This window comes from Coffea arabica, chromosome 2c (genome assembly GCF_036785885.1).
Source record: "Coffea arabica cultivar ET-39 chromosome 2c, Coffea Arabica ET-39 HiFi, whole genome shotgun sequence".
NCBI classification, from domain to species: Eukaryota; Viridiplantae; Streptophyta; class Magnoliopsida; order Gentianales; family Rubiaceae; genus Coffea; species Coffea arabica.
The window spans coordinates 7,050,357-7,063,006 of record NC_092312.1 but is presented as its reverse complement, the minus strand read 5'-3'; the positions used below and the strand labels follow the sequence as shown (position 1 = coordinate 7,063,006).

At 36.2% G+C, this 12,650-nt stretch overlaps 2 protein-coding genes and 1 pseudogene across 2 annotated transcripts; 1 reads left to right on the top strand and 2 right to left on the bottom strand.

The window, feature by feature from the left end:
• The first annotated feature begins 15 nt into the window (after window positions 1-15).
• LOC113723789 (histidine biosynthesis bifunctional protein hisIE, chloroplastic-like) lies at window positions 16-823 on the top strand (annotated as a pseudogene).
• Window positions 824-1,193: 370 nt separating this feature from the next.
• LOC140034971 (uncharacterized) lies at window positions 1,194-2,332 on the bottom strand. The gene is made up of 2 exons (XM_072073972.1): window positions 1,631-2,332; window positions 1,194-1,353 (listed from the first exon to the last, which is right to left on the bottom strand). The coding sequence occupies exons 1-2, from the start codon at window positions 2,264-2,266 to the stop codon at window positions 1,270-1,272; spliced, it is 720 nt and encodes a 239-aa protein (XP_071930073.1). The 5' UTR covers window positions 2,267-2,332; the 3' UTR covers window positions 1,194-1,269.
• A 2,628-nt stretch (window positions 2,333-4,960) lies between these two features.
• On the bottom strand, window positions 4,961-11,026 carry LOC113723788 (uncharacterized). The gene is made up of 4 exons (XM_072076722.1): window positions 10,178-11,026; window positions 9,952-10,069; window positions 5,135-5,748; window positions 4,961-5,038 (listed from the first exon to the last, which is right to left on the bottom strand). Exons 1-4 carry the CDS (start codon window positions 10,787-10,789, stop codon window positions 4,961-4,963), a joined length of 1,422 nt encoding a protein of 473 aa, XP_071932823.1. The 5' UTR covers window positions 10,790-11,026.
• Window positions 11,027-12,650: the final 1,624 nt, after the last annotated feature.

Genomic DNA, 12,650 nt, shown 5'->3' with positions numbered 1-12,650 from the left:
TTCACTACAAGAAATATGGCTTGTTGCGACGCCAAGAATGTGCCACAAAAAGCCCAAGAAAATTTTCAGATAATATATCTTGGGAAGCCTGATGGACCAGCTTGCCACACTGGATCTGAGACTTGCTATTATACGTCCATTGATGCCGTGATCAGCTCACAGGTTCTCATTTGATGCTTAATCAGCTGTAATATTCTGTCAATGATAATGAACATGAAACTAAGTAATTGTGTTTACTTTAAATCTCTTCATCGTTATATTTGTGTTCTCTCTTATGGTAGGCAGAGGAAAATAAGCTAGCATTGACTACTTTATATGCCTTAGAATCGACCATTAATCAACGAAAAGAGGACAGAGGATCCGCAAATGGAAAGCCATCTTGGACGAAGCGCTTATTGCTTGATGACAAGTTGCTGTGTTCAAGAATCCGGTATCATGACCAGTAAACTTTTTCGGTTTTTTTTTTTTAGTATGAAGTTCTTGGCTTTTCTTGACCAGTAAAAGTTGTCTTAATCTTTGGAGTTCTTTGGCAGGTAGGAGGCTGATGAACTATGTCGCACGCTGGAGGAAAATGAGAAGACAAGGACTGCCTCAGAGATGGCATGGTTTTGCTGGAAAGGAGGGTAGTTAAAATTGAGGATGTCCTACAAATCTCGAGAGTGAGGTTTTCCCAATCAGGCATCGAGGAAAAGAAAATTCGCAAAGCATAGGCTTGTTGTATCTTTGAAGATGTCTGTGCTATAAAAATTTCAACCATGTAATGGATAATACAAACTGTTAACGCATGATTTATAACGATTCCACCTAAGAATTGTGTCTTGTATGCATCCTCTTATATGGTGAATGTCCATCCCAACTCTGATGTCTCTGTCTTTTGAGAAACACACCTTTGTGTTTCACTAAGATTTTCTATGCTGTTATATAGGTTAGACGAGCAACAAACCATGCCTTTCTTTCTCAGAAGCCTGATAACTATAGCCAGAGAGTCAGAGAAAGGCTATGAAAGCAGAAATCCAGTGTTTTTTTTTTGTCAGTTTAAGCGCATCGAACTCGGTTGTTTTTAGATATAATTTAAAACATCAGTCAAGGTTGACGATTAAGAAACTCTTGTGACATATGCGCATGCTGATAAGGCATTAGGGTGAAATGAATTACATACCAGTGGAAGTAATCATTTAGAGTTGGTACCTTAATTAAGCAAAAAAGGATCAAAATAGTCATTGATTCCAACATAAAATTGTTATCCAAAAGTGAAATACTAGACAATTCTCATGGAGTTTTAGACTTGACATCCAATAAGACACTGGTAAGCACTGTCTTGCACTCCAAAGATGCCTTAAGCAGCTTCAAGGCCTGTCACATAAGAAAAGCTTGAAATTAACTCATGGTCATGAACGGTCAAGTTTTGTCCGCTAAATAAAGGGAAGACATTGAAAGAAAAAAAAAAAGAAGTAAACTAACATTGAAAGAAAAAAGAAGTAAGCTTGTGAAACGACAACCCAAGAAAGGAACAAGTACATGAAGCTGCGTTATATCAGCTAGTACTGGAAATTTTCTTCTTAAGAAAAGAGAGGATAGATTAATCGGTAGCAGTAACAAGCAAAATACTTGCATAGAATTCTCGACCTACCTTATTCTTGCTAAGATCCACTTCCTTTTCTTTGAGGGCGCTTAGATCCTTGACATTAAGCTCGTTAAGCAGAGCAATGCTGGAAATGGCAGACATGGGCTTCACCTCCAAGTCGTCCAAGATCATGTAAGTCGCCGCCCCCTTCACAAATCCTCCTTCTTTACTGTCCTCATCGCTGCCACCAGTTTGTGGGGGATCTACATATGTCATGACCGAAGTCATGGTGCCCCTGCAACTGGGGCAAACAGCTCGAGGGTCATCGGTCACATTACTCACATACGTGGAACAATTATTGCCGCACTTAAAAAATGCTTTGCCCTCTGTTATCTCCGGTTTCGGCGAATCCTCGAGCCCCAATAGAGTGGCAGGAGCGCCGGCAGGTGGTTTTGGACTTAGCAAGATGTTTTTGTTTTGGTTTGGCCGGATGTAGGCTTCATCGAGGTTTTCGATGCTATGGTACAGATTTTCCAGGGAACCAATGGTCTCTTGGTCGCGGAGAAGCCTTGTAACAGTAGCCAATGGCAAGGAGAGGATATGAAGTAAGAAATCTACGAAGTTTTTCCCGGCTTCTGCGAACAGAAGTTTGTTGTTATCGGTGTCGATCAAAAGTTTCAAGCTTATCTTGGAGGCTCCCATGATGACTTGTCAAACACTTCTCTGTGAATGTAAATGAAGGATTGCTTTTGCAATTGATGATACTAGTATTGCCGTAAATATATATCGGAAAACCAGTACGGAACGGAGCTGTCAAAACAAAAGTGGGGATGTTGTTACTTTTCAGTTTTGGCCGACACTTTCGATATGTGACTTTTTTCTTTTTCCTTTCTTTCTTAGGGGTGAAGACTTAAGAGTTAAGACTTTTTTTTTTTTTTTTTTTTGCTAACAACGATATATTGTATAACCTGATCCAACTAAACTAAGAAAATGCTAAGGTATTGCCCTTAAATTTTTTTTATTATAGGTGAGGTTTGAACTCTCACCTACCGTTCAGACTTAAGTTCCTCCCTGCTGACCACTGAGTTAAGAGTTAAGACACTAAACACCAAGTCGTCTGACAACGTTTGGTTTTTTATTTATAGTACTTTATACCTGAACGTTGTTTTAGCTGCATTTTTCCCCTTCTGTCAAACCGCGTTAGGTTTTATCATAAAAAAATATCGAGGTTTGATACAAATATGATAAAATATTTCTCATACGCATTGTTTTGGACATTTTAAATTTTCAACAAATTTTTTTTTTGTTGTTAAAAGTACATGGTATTTTTTTGGTATTATTTTATAATTTTTTTTGTACATGAAATGATTTTATTTTATGTTTTACATAGAATCCAAGGTGTTGTGATTTTTTCGAAACCAAAAAATATTGGATCCTTTTCTTTTCTTTTTAAGCATCGGTTCTACTAATTTTTACTTTGAAGTAACATTTTTGTCGTTAGTATTGACTGTTAGTCAAACGAGGAAAGTTCGTCCAAAAGAAAAAAAAAAAAAAAAAAGGGAGGAAAGTGCAACTGAAAAGAAATGAAGGTGGAAAGTGAAATGGCACCTAGAAGATAGGTAGTGCTTTAGAGGAACTTACTTAATGCTTTGAATTCTTAACCTAGAAGATAGGTAGTGCATCAACCCTAATAGACACACTCTCTTTTTAAATTGTTGAAAAAAGTAAGTTTTGATCGCACATCTATTTGTTTTTATAAATCCACATTATGTCAATATTCCTCATACGATCAGTTCTCTCTGGAGTTAATTTTTTTTTTCATACTTAATGGAAATTTTGAGAGTCTCATAAAATCAGAACCGAAAATTTAAGAAAATATTATATATATATATATATATATATATATATATATATATATATATATATATATGTATAAATTAAAGAGGAAGAATCTCAGCATATCTGTATCTTGATGATGAGGGGATCATTATGGGAAGGAGCTAAAAGTAATCGTACAAAAGATGATGATGATGATATACTGAAACATGCATGTTTGTTTCTTTAAACCAATTCTTTCTGGCATCTTATATGGGATTATGAGTGAAAATGTGATTAATTATTTTTAATCTATCTTCAAACATTTGAATTGGAAAATTTTGCAGTTTAGAACCTTATGATATTTCGAAAATGAAGAGATCACAGTCATGATTCTCACCATCTCCATATTCTCGTTGAGAAGAGTAGAATTCTCATGGAAATCTACAAAAGGGGAAAACAAAAAAAAAAAAAAAACAAGGCAAGCAAACATCGTTTGGAATCGGAAAAAAATAGTCCCCAGTATATTTTGATGTGCAGTTCCGCTCTGTTCTCAAGTGACCATTTTGTTGGCAGTTTTGTTTATTGCAGAAATCTTCTCTGTTTTGTTGAGTATGATGACTTGTTGGCTACAAATCGCTGCGATATTATAAGAAAGATGGCAGATCAGGCTTGCATCGCTAAAGCATTGGAGCGAGTCTTGTAGCTATACATAAGCCAAAAAATTTTAGTTGTTAGTGCTGAAATTTTGCCGGCACGAATCACTATTGTTCCTTTTGCAGCTTGAGCTCCAATAGGGGATGAAGACATATCAGCGTGAGATAATTTTGATTTCCTTGACACAGTAAGATCTCAGTTATTAAAAAGTAGTCGCCATCCGGTAGTGCAGTAATAAATTGTGATCTGAAGAAATAATAGATATCGTTTGAAATGTCAATTAGGCTTTTCATATCAACATACAAAAGGTCACCAGAAACTTGATTATGTCTGGGGATTAGTATTTATATTTGCTTTTACTAAACAATCTCATTGCTGTAATCGCAAAGACTGAAACTTTCAGGCGAGCCTTCATCGGCTACGCCCATTTTCAATCGGTTGCTTGCTTTCATCCGAAGCATCCATGACATGCAGCTGGTATACCCGTCTGGACGTATTATCCGCCAATCAGTCAGGGTTTCTAGTTTACATGATAGGTATGTGTCGACTTGGGCATCAATCATTTGTGTACTTATCATTTTGTCTTCTTGAAGACGAATATGAACCATACTAAATTTTCCTTCACATGCAAATGAAATGTGACAGAGAAACTCTGCAACCCATACATAAATCGTTCTTGGTGAAGGTAAACCGCTACGATTGTCCACGAAATTACTTTCAGCGCCTCGATATGCCGAGATGCAAGCAAACACAAAATCAAGCACGTAATTCGAACTACTAGCGCGTCAAGACGTAATAAAGTTGAATCATGGATTCATATTAATTCTGAGAATTCCACATTAACATATTGATTCATATTCAAAAGTCTAGAACTTCAACTCGAAACCATAATAACACATGGAATGTAACGGTAAGGCAGCATTCTTATTTTCCCGCACTCTTCATGAAGACATTTGTGAGTACGCACTTGGACTCCAGAGATGTCTTCAGCAACTTCAGTGCCTGTTGAAAAAAAAAAGAACTCAAGATATTATTTACACCTCTGCGATTAAATATTCTACATTAACATTTAGTTAAGTTCTCAATTGATTTGCCCACCTCATTCATGCCAAGAATCACCTCCTTCTCCTCAAGGGCTTCTATTTCCTTCACATTAAACCTGTTAAGCAGTGCAATGCTAGAGATCGTAGACATGGGCTTCACCACCAAGTCATCCATAACCATATAGGTCACTACACCCTTGACAAATCCCCCTTCGTCCCCTGCAGCTGCTTCTTTCACTGCTGGGGGTGCAACATATTTCATGCTGTTGGTCATGACATTCTTGCACTGAGGACATATTGCCCTATGGTCATCAGATACATAGTTACAATTGTAACCAAAGCCGCACCGGTAGAAAACAGCTTCAGTTTGTCCATCGTGGAGGGACAAGAGAGGAATGGAAGCAGGGGCTCTTGGCTTGAGAAGGGTGTCTTTGCTCTGCTTGGGTTGTATATATGTTTCGTTTAGACTCTCAATGCTCTCGTACAGGTTGGCCACGCAACCTACCATTCCTTGCTTGCCCAGAAGCCTTATAACAGTTCCCACCGGCAAAGACAGGATATGGAAAAGGAAATCAACTGTGCTTTTATTAGCTTCGGCGAATAGGACTTTGCGGCTTTTGGTGTCGATCAAAAGCTTCAAACTCACTTTCGAGGCTGCCGAAGCCATGGCTTCTCAAGCTTTGTCAACTATGCTAGTGGTTTAATAGCAAATGGGGAATATATGATGTGGAGTTGAAGGGTTGAAGCACCACGTACATATATAGGACGGAATTGAAGAAGTAATGTGTGCATGAAGATGGTTTCGAGATTAGGTAGGAGTGATTAGTTGGCATTGAGATGCTGAATGCTGCAGTTCCCACTGGCGGCTCCAGCATTGGAAATGAACAGAAGTTATTTTCAAATTAAACACAAGAATCGATTCTTCTTGTGTAATGCTCTAAGTGTAACAGCTGGAACTTGGAATGTAAAAACTAAAAACCCCTCGACTGCTCAACGTTCAATTGACCAATTGGAAAAATCTCACCGTTTTGCAGTTTTAGCACCTTGTGATAATTCAGAACAGGAGAGATCATATCATGATACCACATTAATGGCCTTTTTCAGATGGAACTGCAGAAGGAAAATAACAAGGTCTTGTTTACCCACATGGTCCAGGAAGACGTACCAAGCACTTTTTTTGATTCCAAAGTCCATAGAAGATCCCCCTTGACCAGCTTCAAGGCTCTCCCTCAATGAGTAAATAAACTAAGTTTAGCTCATTGACATTGCATTTCACAGGAATGCAACGTTTCCTCATTGATTCAATAGAAAAAGTACAGTTTTCTATTGCTTAAATATATAATTAAACCGTTCAACAGCTTAAATATGACTAGCTCCAATTAGGCATCTTCACTCCTAGAAAAGCATTCAGTTGGTTGTTTTCGTCCAAAGCATCCACGAGATGCAGCTAGTACATCTGACTAGAAATATGATACGCTAATCGAGGTAAAAAGAAAGGTTAAAATTACTACGAATTTGGAATTTGAAATCAATACATTTTTCTTAAGGATTCAAGAAATGAAAGACTCCTAATTTGGAAGAGTCTATAGATGCCACTCGAATCACAGATCAACATATAGTACGCTATAACAAGCACGTAAACTGACCAGCGACTTAGCATGGGAATACATCAAACTAGACAACAATAATCAAAACCCAATGGACGTTGGTGCAAGTGGAAGAGTTTGCATCTCTTAACCATGAGATTTCGAATTCAAAACTCATGGAATTGGAAAAAATAAGGTTGGGAGACCTTCCCTAATACATCGCTTAAAGTGTTCCATGCCAAGATCCACCAACTTCCCTCGAATGCTGTTCGGATACTGCAGTATGTCTGAGCTTATCCCGCCAAGGGGGCACCAAATAGGATTCTGACTAGTTGGGCCAGCGTCTAAAACTCGGTTCTCAGTTTTATTAAAGTTTCCTAATGAAAGTGGAATTCTAGTATAAGTTTCAAATCCTCATGTCTGGGAGCTCGCCGATGCAACGCTGCGTGCGGAAAAGGAACATATATTAACGCAAAATTTTGTGCTTTGGATGCAACCAGCAGCTCCAGCTCCTCTTACTCGACGAAGTGTTCATCTTTCGCATTTATGGCAAAATAACCCGTAATGACCCCTTAAAAGTATAACTAACCCGTAATCCTGTTTCTTCGTACTCTCGCAGTAACATTAGACAGAATAAATTTGCTAATAAATTTTAATTGGGGTTGGGGGCTTCTTGTTCTCATCAATTTTACTACTCTAGTAACTGTTTCTTTAATTTCACCTTTGATTTTCTGCATTTCCATCCCCGTTAACTTTGAAAGTTAGAATCTTTATTCACGTTGTTGAACAGAATCATATTATTGTTGCGTTGTTGGTCATTGCATAGAAAAACGGAGAATTGAGAGGACAAATTCATGTTGCCGATTGCAAGATCTTTGCGTCGTCAAGTTGAACTTTCCTTGTGCTATTTGCAGATTTAGATCTTCATCATCTTTTAAGTGTATTTGTGTTCCACTAAAATTTTTTCGAGGGCCTGAAAGAGTACAAGGTAAAATTACTGCATTTCTGAGGTAGATTTACTTTTGAGTTTTGTCCGACACTTTGGATATGCGACTTTTTTTTCTTTTTCCTTTCTTTCTTAGCGGAGAAGACTTGAGACCTTTTTTTTTTCTTCGTTACATTAACGTTCCCGTAACCTAATCTATCCTAATATAAAGGGAGGAGAATTGCTATAAGTAGAAGCTCCATCGAAAAAAATCAATAAAAACAGTCACATATAATGATAAATTGATTTGAGACAAGGTTTAACTCTTGACCTCCCAACACCACCACCAAGCCTTGATGTTTGACAGCGACCACCAAGCCAAAGAGCGCAGAAGACTTGAGACTGAGAGTGCTTATTTTACATGCCAGGGGCACTAAACACCAAGTCGTCTGACGTTTGGTTTTTTATTTACACTTTTTACCTGAACATTTTTTGCAGCATTTTTACCCGTCTGTCAAACCACGTTAGGTTTTATCATAAAAAATATCGAAAGTTTCAAATTTACATTTTCTTTCATCTTTTTTTCTCTTCTCTCAACCCAAACTTCTCATATCACCTATATTTGGCAATGTAATTTTTTCTTTTCTTTTCTTTTTGGGAAGTAAAAATAAGTTTTCAAAATATCCCATTTTTATTAAAAAAGAAATCTCATCATGTTAACTAAATTCAAAACTTTGCTGTTGTTAAATATATTCTTCCTCAAATTAACATCAATAAAAGGAGGTGAGATACAAATATAATAAAATATCTCTCATATGCATTGTCTCGGACATTTTAAATTTTCAACAAAATTTTTTTGTTGATGTTAAAAGTACATGGCATTCTTTTTGGTATTATTTTATAATTTTTTAAATTTGTACATGAAATGAGTTTTTTTTGCATTTTACATAGAATCCAATTCTTTTCTTTTTAAGTATCGTTTCTACTAATTGTTACTTTGAAGTAACATTTTTGTCGTTAGTATTGACTGTTAGTCAAACGAGGAAAGGTCGTCCAACAAAAAAAGAAAAGGAGGAAAGTGCAACTGAAAAGAAATGAAGGTAGAAAGTGAAATGGCACCAAGCTTTAGAGGAACTTAGTGCTTTTAATCCTTAACCTGGAAGATAGGTATTGCATCAACCCTAATAGACACACTCTCTTGATAAGGATCAACACAGATGCTGCATTCTCAGCAGGAATGGACAAATGTGGAATTGGAGGGGTAGCAAGGGACTGGAAAAGGAGGGAAAATAAAAGCACGGGCAAAAGCAACAAGGAAAACCAGTGGAGGTAGTAGATTGGCGGAAGTTGTAGCAATCAAAATGGGAATGATATAGAAAGGCAAAGGAAGCTCAGTGGAGGTAGTAGAGCTCCAATCAGATTGCAAAGCAGTAGTGGAAATGATAATGGAACAAAGCACCAGAGATTCCAGAGTTGCTGTTTTACTAGAGGACATACAAAACTTGAAAAGTCTGTTTGTGACAAATGTACCTTTTCTTTTTGTTAATACACAATCTAGCAAAGTTTGCTGTCAAACTAGCTAGTTAGAGAAGTGGATTGGGAAGGAAACTTTCCCATGCGGCTCAAAGAGAGCGCACAAAAGGATCTCTTGGGTAGTTACCCAGTTGTAACTGAGTTTGTGGTATCAAGTTAGTAAATGAAATATATACAAATGCTTTTGACAAAAAAAATAGACACTCTTTTTAAATTGTTGAAAAAAAAGTAGTTTTGATCGCACATATATTTGTCTTTATAAATCCACATTATGTAAATATTCCTCATACGATCAGTTCTCTGTGGAGTTAATTTTTTTTTTTCATACTTAATGGAAATTTTGAGAGTCTCATAAAATCAGAACCGAAATTTTTTTAAAAAAAAATATTATATATATATATATATATGTGTGTGTGTGTGTATGTATGTATAACATATAAGAAGAAGAATCTCAGCATATCTGTAGCTTGATGATGAGGGGATCATTATGGGAAGGAGCCAAAAGCAATGGTACAAAAGATGATGATGATGATGATATGCTGAAACATGTTTGTTTCTTTAAACCAAAAAACATAATCTTTAATGACTTTAATTTCAATTCTTTCTGGCATCTTACACGGGATTATGAGTGAAAATGTGATTAATTATATATAATCTATCTTACAAATCAAACTCAAGATTCAATTGATCTATTAGGAGTCTAATCGATAGAAATCACAAGACAACGACCGACTGCACCTAGTCACAATCTGTTATGTTGGATTGACCACCTGGCCCCTCCAACTTCCCAGGTTTAGGCCCGTCAAAGGCTTCAATATTTTCATAAACCAAGATTTGACTCCGAGAATGTAGCAGCAAGAGAATCTTTCATTTTTCCCGTATTCTTCAAGAAGACATTTGTGAGTACCGTCTTGGACTCAAAAGATGCCTTGAGCAACATCAATGCCTGCAGTGAAGAGAGAACAAACTCATGATATTGTCAAACTCATTTCATTAAATTAATTAACCATCCCACATTAACAATAAACAATAAGTTCTTAATTGATTTGCCCACCTCATTCATGCCAAGATTCACCTCCTTCTCCTCCAGGGCACCAACTTCCTTCACATTAAACCTGTTGAGCAGTGCAATGCTAGAGATAGTAGACATGGGCTTCACCACCAAGTCATCCATAACCATATAGGTCACCACACCCTTGACAAATCCCCCTTCGTCCCCTGCAGCAGCTTCTTTCACTGCTGGGGGAGCAACATATGTCATGCTGTTGGTCATGACATTCTTGCACTGAGGACATTTCGCCTTGGGGTCATCAGATACATAGTTGCAATTGTAACCACGGCTGCACCGGTAGAAAACAGCTTCAGTTTGTCCATCGTTGAGGGACAAGAGAGGAATGGAAGCAGCGGCTTTTGGCTTGAGAAGGGTGTCTTTGCTCTGGTTTGGTTGTATATATGTTTCGTTTAGACTCTCAATGCTCTCGTATAGGTTGGCCACGCAACCTACCATTCCTTGCTTGCCCAGAAGCCTTATAACAGTTCCCACTGGCAAAGACAGGACGTGGAAAAGGAAATCAACTGTGCTTTTATTAGCTTCGGCAAATAGGACTTTGCAGCTTTTGGTGTCGATCAAAAGCTTCAAACTCACTGACGAGGCTGCTGCAGCCATGGCTTATCAAGTTTTGTCAACTGCGCTAGTGGTTTAATAGCAAATGGGGAATATATGATTTGGAGTTGAACTGAGGAAGCACTACGTATATATAAAGGCAAGAATTGAAGAAGTAGTTGCATGCATCAAGAATTCAAGACGGTTTGGAGATCAGATTGGCTTTGAGATGCTAAAATAGTACTGCTTTAGTAGCTTTTTCAATCGTTTCGCTGCACGTTAGGGAATCCAATAAGCAGAGGAAGCCGGGGGTCTTGGCTTGAGAAGTGTGTCTTTGCTTTTGAGTTTTGGCCGACACTTTCGATATGCGACTTTTTTCTTTTTCCTTTCTTTCTTAGGGGAGAAGACTTGAGACTTTAGAGTGGTTATTTCACAGGTCAGGGGCACTAAACACCAAGTCGTCTGACGTTTGGTTTTTTTTATTTATAGTACTTTTTACCTGAACGTTATTTTTGCTGCATTTTTACCCGTCTGTCAAACCACGTTAGGTTTTATCATAAAAAAATTACCGAGGTTTGATACAAATATGGTAAAATATCTCTCATATGCATTATCTTGGACATTTTAAATTTTCAACAATTTTTTTTTTGGTTGTTAAAAGTACATGGTATTTTTTTGGTATTATTTTATAATTCTTTTTGTACATGAATTTACATAGAATCCAAGGCATGTGATTTTTCGAAACCAAAAAATATTGGATCTTTTTCTTTTCTTTTCAAGTATCGTTTCTACTAATTATTACTTTGAAGTAACATTTTTGTCGTCAGTATCGACTGTTAGTCAAACGAGGAAAGTTCATCCAAAAGGGAAAAAAAAAAAAAAAAAGGAGGAAAGTGCAACTGAAAAGATATGAAGGTGGAAAGTGAAATGGCACCAAGCTTTAGAGGAACTCAATAATGCTTTTAAGTTTTAATCCTTAACCTAGAAGATAGGTATTGCATCAACCCTAATGGACACGCTCTCTTTTTAAATTGTTGAAAAAAGTAATTTTGATCGCACATATATTTGTCTTTATAAATCCACATTATGTAAATATTCCTCATACGAGAGTTAATTTTTTTTTCATACTTAATGGAAATTTTGAGAGTCTCATAAAATCAGAACCAATATATATATATATATATATAGGAAAAGTCTGAAGTAACGATAGTTATGGTAACGAACCTATTTTTACCTGATATAACAGGTAAAAATATTTTTAGCGACCATTTGATGACCTGTTGTACTGGTCATCTAAATAAAATAGTACCTAAAATGGTGGTTAATAAGTTTTCCATAAAGAATAGTAAGTTAACTCGATATATTAGTAACTTTTATGTCTCAAAAAGTAAACTTGAATAAATATGGAACTAACTTTGTTTTTTATGAAGTAAAATATTACTCTATATCTGAAACTTAGTTTTTGGAGGGTAAGTTTAGTTCAAGTAATAGTAAGTTTTTATAGATTAATAGTAAATATTGTTGATAGATTAGTAAATTTGGTTAATCATCAAAACTTAATAGTTTGTGGCATAAATTTACTATTTTACTTAAAGAAACTTACAATTGTACGTATCATTTATAAATGTTATATGTTCGAAGCATTTTAAATATACTATGAAAACTTTTTTTTTTGCATATGACCTTATAAAATATGTAAGAATAATTTGTCATATTTTAAATTTTTTATTACGGGAAAATAAACAACTAAGTTCCCAAAATATTTCACTTTTATTGTTTAAAAAATCTCAACTTGTTGGTTAAATTCAAAATAATTCGATTGTCAAAAATAGTTTTTCTCAAATTAACTTTCATGATTGGATGTGAGATACAAAAATGGTAAAATATCCCTCATACATATGTCATGGATATTTCCGACTTTTAG